At 33.4% G+C, this 16,372-nt stretch overlaps 1 protein-coding gene across 1 annotated transcript; it reads right to left on the minus strand.

The window, feature by feature from the left end:
* Nucleotides 1–123: 123 nt before the first annotated feature.
* Nucleotides 124–11,818, minus strand: ccdc175 (coiled-coil domain containing 175). Its single transcript, XM_058987706.1, has 19 exons — nt 11,610–11,818; nt 10,999–11,084; nt 10,186–10,297; nt 9,553–9,688; nt 8,611–8,839; nt 7,814–7,936; nt 7,559–7,668; nt 6,865–6,946; nt 5,838–5,974; nt 5,643–5,753; nt 5,361–5,432; nt 5,035–5,170; nt 4,795–4,926; nt 3,360–3,498; nt 2,764–2,843; nt 2,151–2,303; nt 1,858–1,960; nt 974–1,017; nt 124–877 (listed from the first exon to the last, which is right to left on the minus strand). Exons 1-19 carry the CDS (start codon nt 11,776–11,778, stop codon nt 698–700), a joined length of 2,334 nt encoding a protein of 777 aa, XP_058843689.1. The 5' UTR covers nt 11,779–11,818; the 3' UTR covers nt 124–697.
* Nucleotides 11,819–16,372: the final 4,554 nt, after the last annotated feature.

Raw genomic sequence — 16,372 nt, forward strand, 5'->3', positions numbered from 1 at the left:
CAAGTTTATGAGGTAAAGTTCATCCATTTAGTTATTAATTTAATCTAATTTTATTTATATTAAATAATAACAGAATGGCTGACCTCCATAGAAAACAATGTGGGAGAGCTATGTCCTCTTGTTGTATAACAATTAAGCATTAAAGAATGAGAATCTTTATGCTCACAAAATAGCACATCTGGGACATTCTAGGCCAGGTGCACAAAAACATTCGACTTCAAAGAATTTTGTAAAAGTAAGTTCACAAAAACACAGTTGTCTATTTTGTTGCCTCCATTATGAATTTAAATACTGTAACTAGAACAGGTAGCAGGTGGCAATCAGTTAAGTTCATATGATGTAATCGACATGCAGAATTTTACTCTGAAATATCATGCAGCAATATATTTAAACTAACTGAAAGCAATTCAATCTTGTGTGGGGATTCCCAAATCAAGTAGAGGATGGTAAATACATTGCCATGGTTTAATGGTAATAAAAATGCAGTTTTGTTTTACTGCCACAAAACCGAAAACATTTGGGACTGGGTTTATTCTGATGAGTTCTTCCTAGACTTTAATATTATAACAATATAAAATATTTGAAAAAAATATATGCTAAACATGTCTGTTAAGAACATACATGCTGTTTATTTTAAACCATTAGAAGCAATGCAAATGGACACCTTTCAAAACATAAACCCTCATTTGTTTTTCCCTTATTCATTATTTGAAATTTTTTTTGGGGAAGTGGAGATTTTCCCTAAAAGGGAAGCCATTCCATTCTCCTCATCCTGTAGTTTATCATGAATTTCTTTAACTTTCTGTTCTCTTTGCTCAATTTTCATCAGGAGCTCCTGAAGGTCATCAAGAACACATTGGTCACGCTCTAAATACTCCTGGCGGGGGAAAGAAAATTAAAGTGGGATTTAAAGATGTCAGTTTTCCTTAAAAGTCAAAACCGTTCCCAATATGCCTATTATAAGTAGCCTTACCGCCTCCACAGAGTTGTGTGCAGCCCACTGACGTAGGAGGAAATCTAAAAGGCAAGTATTAAAATGTTAAAACAAGCAAGCAACACAACCCTAACCTTTTCTGTGTTTTTTCTATATTACAGTAGTGGTGCATTTTGTTCCCCTCCCAATATAAATCAATGACCTGTGCCTGAGGTGTACATTGCATTGGCTAGCAGTTAAGTTTCACATTGATTTTAAACAACTGCTTCTGTCTTTTAAAGCAATTCATGTTCTTGAACTTGCTTATTTGAGTGAGCTTTTAACCTTATATCCCTGGCAGTAGTTGATCTCTTGATAGTCCCCAGGTGTCAGAAAGGAGCTGCAGTGTCAGGCTACTGCAGTGTGATCCATAGCTTAAAATGCGGGGGCATTTAATATTTAAGGTTAGGCTGCAGACTTCTATTTTTTATAAGGAATGTTATGGGATTTGTAAAGTTCTAGGATCCTTATGCCGAACATAGAGGATGTAATTTACGTGTAACTGGTTTGGTAGTTTCTTAGTGGATCATTATATTGTGTGTAGCAACTGGAGCAAAAGCCAATGTAAAGGTTCAGTACCCTACAGTAATGTTCAGTTATATGATTTCTTTGAAAGTTTACCCTTCTGTGAATAACCCTTGTTTTCAATCCTGATTGTTTATGTTGCCTTAAGTAACCTCAGCACATCTGAAGCCTTCGTTCCACTTTGAAATACAGGCATGTTCTTGTGAAATGTCATCTGAACATTCAGCTGCAGTTAAAAGGAAATAACTACAAATATAATAATTTCAAAATAAGCCAACCTAAGGGACAACATTTATGAAATATATAAAAGCTGTTATTTAAAACAATGTTTATACAATTTGAATAATACAAATACTCACTTAACAACTCATGTTTATCCTCTTGCAACTGTTCTGTTTCCTTCATATGTTTTTCTGCCTCTTTGTTCATAGTATAGATGTCCTCTTTCATTTTTGCATTACACTGCAAAATAATTCAAATATGTGGTGGTAAAAAACAAAAAAGACTATACCTTGATGCCACCTAGTGGCATGAAAGCCAACATACAAAGTTCCTCATTTACAAAAGTCTTATACCAACTGAAGAACAAGCATCAGTACTTTTTCAATAAGTAAACAATCAGTTCAGGAGCAAATGAATGATTCTCACTTACCAGGTGTAACCTGCTGTTTTCCATGTTGATCTGTTCAAGCATTGAACCTGACTTGTAAATACATTCCTCAGTTTTGTTTATGGCTGCTGCCTGATTTTTCAGCTGTTGAAAGTGCTTTGCATTCATTGCATTAAGTTCAGCTTTAAGTGCTTCCTACAATGCAAGCAATGTTAGCTTTTAGAAATAATATTTTTACATTTTAGAAATGTTATTTTTTACAAAACTGAATTGTTTGTGTGTTTTATAAAAGGGTTGTGGGTATGATAATACCAGTGCAATATATTTTTTTAAACATGGTTATAACTTTCATATTATGATATACTGTATTTAGATCCCAAACTATTATTATTAATTTGTAAGCAGTATATGTTATCAACAAATCAATTTAACCAAATTTAAAGAGTAATTTAACCTGTGACTTCCGCTGTCGTTTGTCAATGTGGTCCATTTAACTATCTACAGCAAGAAACGTAACTTATAAAGGATCTATAATATTTCCCAAAACTGAAAAAAGTCTGGAAGCTCATTTATGCTATAAAAAAAACTATAAAACTAATTCTTGAAAATACTAAAAAAGAAAAAAGGGAAAGTTGTGCAAATATAAAAAGATTACCTTTGCCTTCAAAATGCATTTTGTTTCTGCCTTTATCTGATCAATGGATAATTCTAAATTATTCTTCCTACTTTTTAACTCTGGAAGATAAGGAAAAAAATTATGTATGAGAGCTATGTTACTTTGAAATGTCAGGACTTAATACTGTATCTATCTATCTATCTATCTATCTGTCTATCTATAGATAGAGAGATACAGTCTTTTTTCAATCAATTTATTTACATGTTTATGGTTTTAGCTTTACTATGTTCCACAATGGAGATGAGGCAATTAAATTAATTGGATTGAAAGCACAGTATGGGTTCATCATCAAAAGCATGGTATCATCAATGCAAAGAAAGATGTAAACAAAGTTGGGTTGGTGTATAGTATAAAAGAGAAAGGGAGTAATAAATGGTTTTAACTAGAGATTTATTATTCCCTGTGTGATTACGGTTTAAATTGTGGCATTATTTGTCATAATTGAGAAGAGTAACAAAGCTTACACTACAGAAAAGGAACAACATCAACAATTAGCTCCTAGGAGTAACAGAGAATACATTAAAAAAAAAGGTTACATTTCAAATTCTGATTATTTTTTTTTTTTTTTTTAATACCTGTGGTTTGTTTCTTGATTTCCTCATAGTTACACCGTTCTGCTTCATTCTCTGCCTCAACCTGCTGTAGGACTTTGTGGCTTATCACAAGTTGTTTTTCCTTTTGGAGTAGGTTTTCCTTTATTAATTTCACTTCACTCTTTTAACCGGGGGACAGAAACAAACATAACCAAAACAATTACTTGCAATATTGTGTTGGGTTACAAAACTAAAACTGTAAGAGTCCTTATCATATAATTTTTATGCAGTTTCCTCACCCCCACGCTTTTACATTCTTGAGATTACCTATTATTATTATTCTAAAGTGTAAAAGCAATCTAGCCTATAGCCTACCCACAATAACAATAAAGGACTAGTATACTTCAACATACACCTAAATATGTGTAAATATCTGGGCAAGATGTTTCAATTATTATTATTATTATTATTTATTTCTTAGCAGACGCCCTTATCCAGGGCGACTTACAATCGTAAGCAAATACATTAAGTGTTACAATACAAGTAATACAATAAGAGCAAGAAATACAATTAATAAATAAGACAAATAAATGCCTTCTTATATTTAAATAAAAGTGGATCTGATGCATGTAAATTTAAATTTAAAACCTTGCCGAAAGGGTAAAATATACCCACGTTATACCTTACACCTTACATTTCAGGAATTGTTTGATTTCATGCTGCATAAGAGAATCTGAGAACTGGAAGGCTGCACAATTCTTGTATTATTTATTTCTTAACAGACGCCCTTAGCCAGGGCAACTTACAATTGTTACAAGATATCACATTATTTTAATGTGATATTAGTAGTGTTAATCTAGCCCCAGAGCCATGAATCTGAGAACAAATTATCACAGAAGTCTAAATCTGCTGATCTCAGTTATCACAGAAGTGTTCATTGAGTAATAAGTCCCGCCTAAAAAAACTGTGTCTGTGAAATCAATGACATGTGGTTTCTGAACAAAGAAGGAGTGACTTGTTAACTATGAACATCTTCGTGCTTTTATTAAAAAAAAAAAAAAAACATTACCAACTGAGATATGAACCCCACTCTAAACATTGGAAGCTCAGGAGTCTACCTGGTAGACATCTTTTCATTTGCGTTCAAACCCAGAAACACTTCTTAATTTTTATAAACATGCTCATGCCCTATTCTTACTGTATTAAAGCAACACATGTTAAGTACGTTAAGCAGTGGTTGTGCGGATTTTCTCAAGGAAAAGCCAACATCCTTGGTTCGAATTGGATTTCATTTCTCAGGGGGCTGTCTGTGACACTGAGGAGGTTGTTTTATAAGGTTTTAGTTCTGTCTTAATTTGTAAATTTAGTAACAGTTTTTTTTCCTTTTTAAAACATTTGAAATAGTGCCATTGGATCTTAACACAAATTAAACATGTTTTGTTTTTCACAAACAGAGGACTTGGATGCACCACCTTACCACTATATTTGAGATGTCTGCAGTTAAGGACTCTTCCATAATTGTATACCTCTTTTCTGTTTTGTGTATTGCCTTTTGTAAGTTTTCTGTTTCTTCATTCATCTTTATATTATCTAGCTGAAGACTTGTATGCTGTGTAGAAGAAAACACAAATTAATATTGATGACAGCCCTGTGTGTGCGGCCTTATGGAAATTAAGTATTTTATGAAAAGTTTCTCACAGGCTTACAAACCCCATACCTCATCAATCAGTTCAGCACATTTATTCTTGTTCAACTCGATATTTGTGTTAATTTCTTCAATATACTCTGTATGTGCATGCTTCCATCTTTCAAGCTCATTGCTCAGTTCCTCCTGTTTAACCTCAAACAGTAACCTGTAACAAAAGAATGAAGTTAACATGGATTTGCAGGCGATGACAGATTTTTTTTTTTTTTTTTTTTTAGCTACACAAATTCAAGCTCCAAGAAAGATGCTTTTCCCATTCACATCTTTTTGCATTAACTGACAACAGATTAAATAAATGTGATGGAAGCTGAAGAATGTGTTTAATCACTCAATCAAACCTCTTTTTTTGTTCTTTCACCAGCTGTTCTTTGAGTTCATCCAATTTTCTTCTATGCATCTCCATGTTAATTCTAAAAAGGAAACAGCGAAATATTAATTTTTGGTTAGAAACATGGAAATCAGGGGCAGAAAATCTCAAATAATATTTTTACTTTAATCTACTGTATATATGGTATTATGTTTTCAACATAAGTATAAGGTGATTAAAACCCACAAGTATGTTTGACTATGAACTAACATTCTAACCAGACAATCAGACAAAAATCGCTTAAAAATCGTACTCGTTGCTTTCTTCTAGTCTCTTTTTTTCCTCGTCGATTTCTTTGATTTCCATTTTGAGCTTGGCAACATTTTCAAGTTTTTCTTCAAGAGCATGTTCTGATGCTTCTAGCCTTAAAAATAAATGTATACATTGGTGAACGATTCTTTAAAGATTAGTATGTATTTCTTTATTATCAAACAGATTAGAATCTCACAGTTTTGTATCATCCATATGGAATGCCAGCACAACATCTTCTCTTGCTCTCACTGCCTGAAAGTTCTCAGTCTGACTCAAGATCATCTGCCGGTGTACAAGATTAATCTCCTCAACTTGTCTCATTTCCTCGTCAACCTACAATTAGTAAAACATTCAATAAAATGTTAGCAATAGATCGAGGGCAGTGTATGCTTTTTGATAATGGCAGCAGATAATGGAATATATGATTCTAGTTGATAATTTTGGACGACCCCTTATATCAACAGAAATATTACGTACATTAAAGTACTTTCTCAATTTACATTTAGGCATTTTATACACTTATTTATTTTGTTAATTCAAGTGTTTAAACTGAATTATTCAGGAAGGGTTTTTTAAAATGTGAAAGGCAGGAAATAATGGAGCTGCTCCAGAACCTCCGCTCCGGCTCCAGCAGCCCCAGCTCCAGCTCAGAAAACTGTCAAGCTCCGAAGCCAGGGCATGGTCAATCCTACTTGATAGGTTATAGGTAACAATATAATTGCATTGGTTAAAAAGTTGACCTCTTATTAAGATTATTATTTCACCCTTCTCTTTATTTCATTGATTGCTTTCATTTGTACACAAGGACTACTTATCAACCCCCACTTGCTTCTCTTCTGTTTGAAGTATAACACATCTGAGGAGTTTCCAATAACCTTGTTCTTTTTAAGGTCAGCTTGCCACAATTTGTCTTTGATGGTGCATTTTGAAAGATCACTTTGACTTGCCTAAAGTCTACAGCTTGCCTTGGATAAAGGCGTCTGCCAAATAAATAAATAAATAAATAAATAAATAAATAAATAAATAAATAATAAAGCTCCTGACAACAAATCACATCTGTCCTATTTGACGCCTAAGATACAAGGTTTGCTCTTGTGTATTTTAATTCAAATTGTAGAACAAGAAAAATATTTTCTTAGTAAAAACTGTTGCAAATGTAAAGTTTTTTTAAACTTAATTACCATCAAATTATATATATATAAGTGAATTAAAATGTTTCTTACCTGTACGATTTTATCACAGAGAGCTTGAGATTCTATCTTAAATCCTTCAGTCAATGCAATTAATTCTTCATCAAGATTTTCACTGTTAAAAGACATGAGGATTTTGATTTATCCTTCCCAATTAAAACCAAAAAAAAATAATCTGAACCAAATATGAATGTTTTGTTTTTTGGTTTGTTTGTTTTAACGGACGCTACTAAAACTGCCAAAACTCCCATTTTACACTTAAGTAAATGTTTTTTTTTTTTTTTTCTATAATATGCTCAATCTTACTCCCTATTCAATCAGGTCTAGAACATACAATTGGTAGATTGAATTGACCAAGCCACTCATGTGGTTTCATTTTCTGGGCCTGACAATCCATTTAAGCAAGAGGTTACCAATGGCACAAAGGCAGACATTTAAAGGATGCAAAAATTTTAATTGTCAGTTGAAAAAAAAAAAAAACATCTTTTTAGAAATGTACCAGTATTGAAACAATTGAAACATATTGGTGAATGGTGATTTACTACTTTGTTCATGGTTTTTGAATTTTTTTTTTTTTTTTTTTAAACATTTTTTAGATTGATTATTAAAGTCCTGTTTGTTTTTGATTTGGTTTAGCAGGTAAACCTGTTTTCACAATTGTAAAGAATTTCAATTAATCACATTTATATGTCACTTTTACAAACAAGGGCCCACATGATAGGCTTACTTCTGATTGGTTTGCTGTTCACCCATCTTCTGTTCCTGAGCAAGCTGACTTCTTCTCTGCACACTTGTTGCTTTTAGTTGGTCAATGCTTTTTTGTAATCGTTGAATACACTGCAAAATAAATGACTAAATTACTAAAAGTGCTAATGCATATACAGCAACTAACCAAATTCTTATACAACTTTGTACAGTGAACCCACACATAGTTTAAAAAGAAATAAATAAAAAAATCAGGTGAAGCATCTAATGTAAATACCTTCTGCTTTTCGGAAATTACTTCCTCTTTATCAAATAACTCTGCTCCCGCAAAACGAAGCTCTTTTATCTTTTTTGCATTCTCTGCTTTCTGATTTTGTATTTGACCTTCTGTTTCAGCCACCTAAATGAAATTCAAAACACGACCTGTTAACCTGGAAGACAGGTACATCTTTGCTGTCAGTGTACAACGTTTGTACTTTGCTTTGTTGTTACAGCCAAATCTCACTTTGAAGAACACAGCTAAAACAAAACTCTGCATGCCTGTACCAGCACCTTGCTTTGTTTGTCCACTAGATTCTGTAATGTTTGCATTATAATGTAGTTACTGTGCTTTGTGTAAATTTAAAAGGAAATCAAAATCCTGGTTTCTCAGACCCAGATTTGTGCTAATCCTGGACTACTCAATGCTAATCTAGGCAAAGTAGTCAAAATAGATAGGGGGAATGTGCATTTTTATGCTTGGGAGGATTTTGAAGCTCATTATTGACAGTGCTACCATGAACAGAAAATGTTTCATGTACTAGTTTTAAAAACTATACACTTTTGAACAGTGAGTGTCCTAGTACATATTTGCTGCAAACTCAATATGACAGTACTACACTTTCATCCATTAGATCAGATAACTGTTCCATTAGATCAGATAACTGTTCCTAGGATAAATAAATTGGGATAATAAAATTATTATGTGTTGTATTTACAATTTCAATGGTTACAACTCACTTATTGTCATGTTGATGTTTTATGAATACAGATCTAAATGACAAATAACAAATAAAGAATAAAATTAGAACTTACATTGCTTTCTAGTTTTTTCTTGCTTTCTGCAAAGTCCTTTCTTTCTCGTGTCATGTCTTGCTCCAAGTCTTCAAAGGCATTGTTCACATTTACTAGCTGTTCCTTCAAGTCTTGCATTTTGTTATAGGTTTCATTGAGGATGATCTGTTTTGTTGCTTTCTCTGACAGTTTGTTGTTCAGGGTGTCAATAGCATCTTCGTGTTCAGCTCTTATACGCTCTCTCTCTGGACTTAAAACATATTTTATATTACACTACTAATTCATGTTGTGACTGTCAAAGGTCAAAGATGGTCTGATCAGGCCAATATTACTAAACTTCTACGGCTGGTTACAAAATTGCTGTTGAATCGCATGCTTAATATAAGTTTGGCGGCTGGTTTCACATACCCTGATTAGCACGAGACTTGGGCTACTTTGTATTAATTTAGGTAAGGAAGTTGAAGATTAGCGCTATTCTGGGTCTGTGAAACCAGTGGATAAACTTCTAATATTAAGCATGTGAATCAAGAGCAAATTTGTTTTCAAATATTTGCTAGATACTTGTTTATAGATTTTGACCCAATGCTTAAAAGTTATCTGTTTATTTATTTGTTTTTATAGCTATTTTATTTTACAATAGGCTCCGTGTGGCAAATAATAAACCCTGGCAAATTGAATTGGAGTAAAATAACTTGTTTGTAAAGGGTAAAGGAACACTGCCACTGCACCCGTCCCTGCTTTTTAGAACTAACTTGCTGACAAAATCTACAAAATGTATTGTTCAAAACTTCATTAGTATCACTTCTTGTGTTTCTAGTATAAACCAAATGGACAAAGTGAAAGCATATTTAACACATATATTTACTTAGGGTACATTCAAAATAATTTCTTAATTAGCCTTCAACACAAATAGCACTTACTTATCATAATTAACAAAATCTAACAGTTTTGAGAATAACTCACAAAAGCAGGAGATTTGTTTTTTCAAGAAGTTGTTGCTTCTTTTCCATGAATTCCATGTCCTCCATGACCTTCCTCATGTCAGCCTGTAACTGTTTTAACTGTATAACATTTGAATCCCGTGCACCAGTCACTGCATCTAAAATTGAAGAGGACATCACCAAATTACAGTTTTAGGTATGTTCAGATTTTTTTTAGGTCTATCCATTCTGTACTCTCCAGAGTTTTAATATTAAGACAGAAATGCCAATCAAGTAACAGCTTTAGTGGTGATAATTTAGTAATGCAAACTAGACACTTGGTTGTTATTACCAAAAGTTATATCACTTAAGATCTCTCTCTCTCTCTCTCTCTCTCTCTCTCTCTCTCTCTCTCTCTCTCTCTCTCTATATATATATATATATATATTATCTCAAAGAACCAGCTGCCCAATGTTTCAATATGTTGTACATCTCTTTCTCAATGGAGCATAAGGTAACATATGATATTAGCTTAAACTGTATCTCTTAATTACATTGCTTCCACCAAGCTTTATCTATCAATTTTCAAAGCTGTATTGCTGCCAGCTATCTTTTATAATCTCATTTGTATGCTGCTGGCATTTCATCTGCCGACGTTCTTTTTTTTTTTCAATACCTGCAATTTCTTTCTCAATCTCATCAGGAAAGCGCAGCACTTTGTATCTTAGTTTACTTGTTTCAATACTTTCTACTTCTAGTTGTTCATGCACTTCTCTCCTGGACTGCTCCTGTTCAATAAAGAATTATTATTATTATTTTTATTATTATTATTATTATTATTATTATTATTATTAACAAAAAAGTTACAGAAATAGCTTTTTTTCAAAACAAATGAGAACATAGTAGGGTTTAAAAACTAATAGGAAAGCATTTAAATATTTGATTAACACTAGTCTTGGGCTAATTTATCTAAGGTAACATTAGGTAGTCCATAATTAGTGATAATCAGTGTCTGGAAGCTTGTGATTAATTATTGTTTAGTTAGTCCAATAAAAGTTATCACCTCTTCTTCTCGTTGTCTATCATCTCTGGACAGATAGGGCTACCATTTAATCTATCAACAAATTATTTCCTATGAAATGCAATCAATACTATGCTTTTTGTGCTCCAAAACATGCACATGAATGTTTAAATTAATTACTGTAGTGACAAAGAGTTTTCAATGGAAAAGGAAGCTTTTGTTTATGCACTAAAAAACTACTTTGAAAATGCAACCTAGGCTTGTATTAAGATGGCAATTTACACAGTAGTGTCAGAATTTGCTTCAAGAGTATAAAGTATGGTACTTTAATGTACAATTAAACATTGTTGTGGGCCACTACAAGTTCAATTAATCTGGTTATTAAATTATCTTTTTGAGATTATATTATGTTTATGGATTACTCAAAAAAGAAAGAGGATATAGTTTGTTCTCATGTTCCCACTTTACCAGTTCGGTGATGGCGCCTGCAATTTCACAAAGGTGCTGGCACGCCTCCTCGCTGAAACCAAGCCCTTCATTTTTAAGTTGTTTCTCTGAAAATAGACATCGTCTGCAATTTACTGTTTATGTTTTCTAATTTTTTTAAACAGAACATCAGGCCATGTATTCACATGTGTTAGTTGTTTCCTGAAAATGATGATCAAAAGTTTTGTATCATCAACCTGTAGAATTAACTGGTTTTGCTTCATAAAGTCAAATGAAACCTGCTGAATAGTGTTACGTTAACATATTGACGAATTACATACCGATTTTTAGTTTTCCATATACTTAACGAAAAACTGACAACAATTGAAAAATGTGACATTTTCGAAATCTAACATTAAATACTGTACTACTGTTGACTTCCGGTAGACTTCGATATCATTTTGTATAGTTAAATTATGTTCATATATTTTATTTATTTATTTATTTTCTCAATCCTAAAATTCTAGATGACTCAAAACTTTTGTCCATATCTGTACACAGTCACAATATATTCTCACTCAATATACGCATTATTTTATACAAGAACAACAACAGATTTTAGAAATATTTTTTCAAACGTAGCCTCAACTCACCAATTTCGTGCAAGTGTTCCAAAGCAACCAAAACGGCTGGGCACTCTGGTACCAAACAAGAACTCATTTTAGAGATTTCAACTTTATATGGCACAAACGAAAAATGCTCGTTTTTTAAACAAACACATGTACCATACGGTCTTTCTTTCAATGTTTCAACAGATAACATGTGGTTGTTATGGCAACAAGGCACCGACGCCGCTAACAGAAGGCACCCAGTGCAACGACCTAAATTAACTTCCAGCAGCACTGCTTCGTCGAGAAATAGATGAGTGTTTTAAATATAGCAGGAAAAGTCGGATCATGAGAACAAACTCTCTCTCTCTCTCTCTCTCTCTCTCTCTCTCTCTCTCTCTCTCTCTCTCTCTCTCTCTCTCTCTATATATATATATATATAACGCGAATATTATTTTTGCTTCTCTTAATGTACATACAGGCTTTTTAAAGCAGAGTACAGTATATATTAACTAGATAAGGGCATCGTCTAATTATGGTATATGATTATTTAATAATGTTGTTGGCTTGTATATGTTAATAAATAACAGCCCCCTGTCCTGAGATTGGTGTTTAAACTGAATAAACATGTTAAGTTTCAGAAATAAACGGAGAGGTGCTTAGCTGTGTACTGATATGGCTACCATTTCAAATATCAACGATTATGGAAGAGTTAAACTATGATGAAAAAATATTTACACGGCAGTCATCAACTCCAATGCCTTTTGTATACGATTGTTTTTATTAGATGTCATATATATATATATATATATATATATATATATATATATATATATATATATATATATATATATATATATATATATATAGTGTTCAGTTTTGGTTGCTTGTAAAGCTGCAATGAAATATAATGCTTTATCACAAACTGTTTTGCTAGAGAATTGTGGTTTACAATGTCTGGCATCCAGACCAGAAATAAAAATGTATTTAAAATGCTCTTTGTGCCTTCAATTCCAAGAGAAGCATATGCTTTAGAAGGATGGATGGGACAATGCTCAATAAAAATAACCAGTATGCATTTCGCCATATGGGTTTGATGGTTCCAGCTTAGTTCCAAATGAACCAGTCCCTCAAAACCCTAATTACAACTTAGCACAACCATATTCACTCAACTTTACAGCACCATGCTGAATTGCAGTGATAGTGTTTTAAGTGACCAAAGAGTAGCATACTTTAGTTTCATGTATACTGCATTAGAGGTCCTAATATTACAATAATAACATTTACTCTATACCTACTGCATTACAGTAAAAACAAAACAAAACAAAAAAAAAACGCCACCTGCAGGCTGCTATGTTAAGTAAGCTATAGCACATAAATATTGCTGATTAGGTTAGCTGACAGGGTTAAGACAACCATGTTTCCCCCCACTTTTCAAACTCATTAAAAAGTCATTTGATATTTAATCACACTTCTTATTACTGCTGTTATGCACAGTTAATACATAATACCACATCATTTCCATATTATACTAAACCCTAGCGCAATGCAGGCTTGCATTACTGTCCCTTTTGTGGAGTTTGTCCAATAATAAAAACAAACAAACAAAAACACCAGTCTGCTGATCAGGTCTCAAGGTTATGCCCTTCTTATTGTGTGAGGGGTTTGATGTTTAGCGTTTTTGAAATGATTACCCAGCCAGTGAACCTCCACAGAAGGTAAAAATCTCATCACGGAGTCAGTCAGCTGTAACAGATGTTTTACAGCCTGAGCCAGAGGTACACTCCATGGCATGACTTGAGGTTTTGATAGCTGTCCCATAGTGCTTCATGCAGGAACCCATATCATAATAGCAAATTATCCATAGCTAATTACGCATCACTTAAAACAGAATTGAGATCTTTCATGTATGAAAAAAATGCAGCGCATGATTGAACTCAGAGGAAAAATCTGCGCTCCCAGCTAGGTCTGCTGTGTTTGCATCAGCTAGGTCTGCATCAGCTTGCAATTGCTGTTGCTGTCTGGCTTGTTGCCTTGTTGGACTAAGACATTTATCTCCAAGGATTATATCTCCTGTTTAAATACAGTACATAGTAAAAAAAAAAAAAAAAAGTATTTACTGAATCTTCATATGACATCACTTCGTTTCCTTTCCGGTAAAATTGGTATAGCATGGCTGTCCTATCACCTTTTTGGTTACTAATTTGAATAACTGTACATTGTTGCCAATAGATGTGAAAAATAATGTTGATCAACACAATTCAGCATTTCTGAAGTCCAAGAACTTTAAGCAATATCCACCAGATGGCAGCAAAGAGACAATAATCTAATGTTCTGCATCTTTAAAAATCACAAGCAGTGCTTGGCTCATTTTTTCTATACCAAGGGTTTGGAAGTCAACTGTATAGAAAAATCCCAAGATATACAAATTCATTAAAATTTCATACACGTGGCCAGCAATTTCTAAGCTGTGTTAGCAGGGCCCTATTAAATTTCCAAGAACTGACTTTCTGATTCTGCAAAGAATACAGAGAAAGCTGTTTTCCTTGCATGCATGAACATGTGAGTTGAGTTTGCTGATGTTTTGTTTTAAATTAGCCTAAACTAGTACAGCCTATGATCTATACTGATAACACCATGCCTGAGTACAGTACAAGGTAAATGTCTGAAATTCAAAGATAATCAGCAGGGGCTAGAAGGCATTGCAAAGATTGTTCGGCATCAGTTCAACACACGTGGGCCTAAAATTAATTCCCAACATTCATTGCACATTAAAATTAGATACATATTTTCTAGAATTTGTTGTCATTCTAAAAGCCAAAACATTACACTCTTGCTTCTACTGCAGCAGTTGAATGCAATGTCCTCTACAGACAAAACTCTCATCACTGAAAGAATTCTGTTCCACCTAAAAAATGTGACGCAGCTTGGTGACACAGAGCCTGTATTTAACACCTGATCCTGTTTGGAGTGATGCATTCTGGGCCTGCTGTCAGACAGTGCCCCATAGATGGCAGTATTGACCCACCCATGGCTAATTCACATATCCTAAAGCTGAAAAGTAATTTCACTAAGTTTTTCGCTCACAGTGTTTTGATATTGATTTTTGTACTCCCCTGGAAATGTCGTATATGCTTCCTCAACAAGTTTAGATTTTTTTTTTTTTTACTGCTCTTTTGAGCCAGAAGGTTGCTTATTACTTCACAGCATTTCCCACTGCAGCAACATAAGGTTATACGTTCAGAACCTTGTACAGACACTAAGGCTTTCGTCTGAACTGTGGGTTTGACAGGTAATTGGTTCCTGATAATTTCAATTTTTATATAATGGCTTGGGTGTTCAGCCGTGGGTTTCAGCCAGCTGTTCACACAGATTTGTCCATGTGGTTCCTTACAGGCAATTACCTTGTACAATAGGCCGGCTGGTTGTAAGAATGTCTCTGCTTAAGATGTCTCTGTTTCTTGCAGCATGGTAAATGGGATGTACATCGAAGAAATTAAGACCATCAAATATATGATGAAAATTGAAACTGTATTTAATCTACCCTCTAGACCAAAGCAACATTTATGGAGGGTGCAGCTTTGTAGAAATTGAAGGTCAGATGCACAATAAGTGGGTCTAATTTATCATACAGTATATATCTCCCTTGAAGTTATATTCTTTATTCACATTCAGGATCTGCATATATATATATATATATATATATATATATATATATATATATATATATATATATATATATATATATATATAGTTCCAGCACAACTTATGGCAAGAACAAATGATTTACAGCATGACTATGGGTGGGAATTGTATTACTCATATGCTTTACTTACTAAATATCTTGGTATCCCTGAATAGATAATCATCTCCTATTCTAAATATTTTAATGAGCAAGACGTCTCACAAGTAGAATGGTACCCTGAAATTTTATCCCTTTTCTAGGAAAGCAGTACAACTGGGGATGGGAAGTTTGTTGCCAGACAACTTCACTCAGATGACTTGCTCACTAAATATCTTGGTATCCCTGAATAGATTGTTGTCTCCTCTATAAAAATATGCTAAAGGTTTTAATGAGCAATCCATCTCACCAGTTCAGTGGTACCCTAAATACAATTAATTTACTTAGCATTTGAGGGTAAAATTAAGAGAAAATGTCATACCCAGTCATTCAGTATTGGTAGTAAGTTGAGCATATTTGGGGTACCACAGAGAGAGAGAGAGAGAATAATGCATGGGGTAGTGTATGATATGAGAATTTAATGCCCACCTGGGGTTAATGAGCGCGTGTTTCCGATATCAAACAGCCATTATGCCATTATGGAAAATATCAACTGGATGAGCCCATTGAAATAAATGCTCACCAGTTTATATATGTATATATATATATATATATATATATATATATATATATATATATATATATATATATATATATATATATATATGTAATCACAGAGATAGATAGATATAGTTTGTAGTAATGTTATGGCTCCAAATGAAGTGATACATGAAAAAGTATTTAATGTTAATGCATTGGCCCCATCTTGCACTGAGGCTATTGTAATCAAGGTCTGGAAAGTCAAGTATTCTGCTTGAATAGAAATGTACAGTGTGCAAAGGGTCAACACTATGACATTGTGCCTTGAGTCATTTTGCTTTTGGAATGAAGAAAGAACATTACGGATAAATGTGTTTAGAATAAAATGTTCATTACAGCACCTTCAGAGAGTTAGGTGTTTCAATAAGGTTCTCAGATAATTGCAAGAAATATGTAACAGACATATTGCCCCCTGTGGTTTACACCA

This window comes from Acipenser ruthenus, chromosome 15 (genome assembly GCF_902713425.1).
Source record: "Acipenser ruthenus chromosome 15, fAciRut3.2 maternal haplotype, whole genome shotgun sequence".
In the NCBI taxonomy this organism is placed as follows: Eukaryota; Metazoa; Chordata; class Actinopteri; order Acipenseriformes; family Acipenseridae; genus Acipenser; species Acipenser ruthenus.

Coding starts and splice junctions, on each gene's coding strand:
- ccdc175 (XM_058987706.1), bottom strand. CDS start 11,778: ATGTTATCTGTTGAAACATTGAAAGAAAGACCGTATGGTACATGTGTT. Junction 5,754..5,837: donor CATATGGATGATACAAAACT/GTGAGATTCTAA, acceptor TTTATTTTTAAG/GCTAGAAGCATCAGAACATG. Junction 4,927..5,034: donor GTGCTGAACTGATTGATGAG/GTATGGGGTTTG, acceptor TCTTCTACACAG/CATACAAGTCTTCAGCTAGA.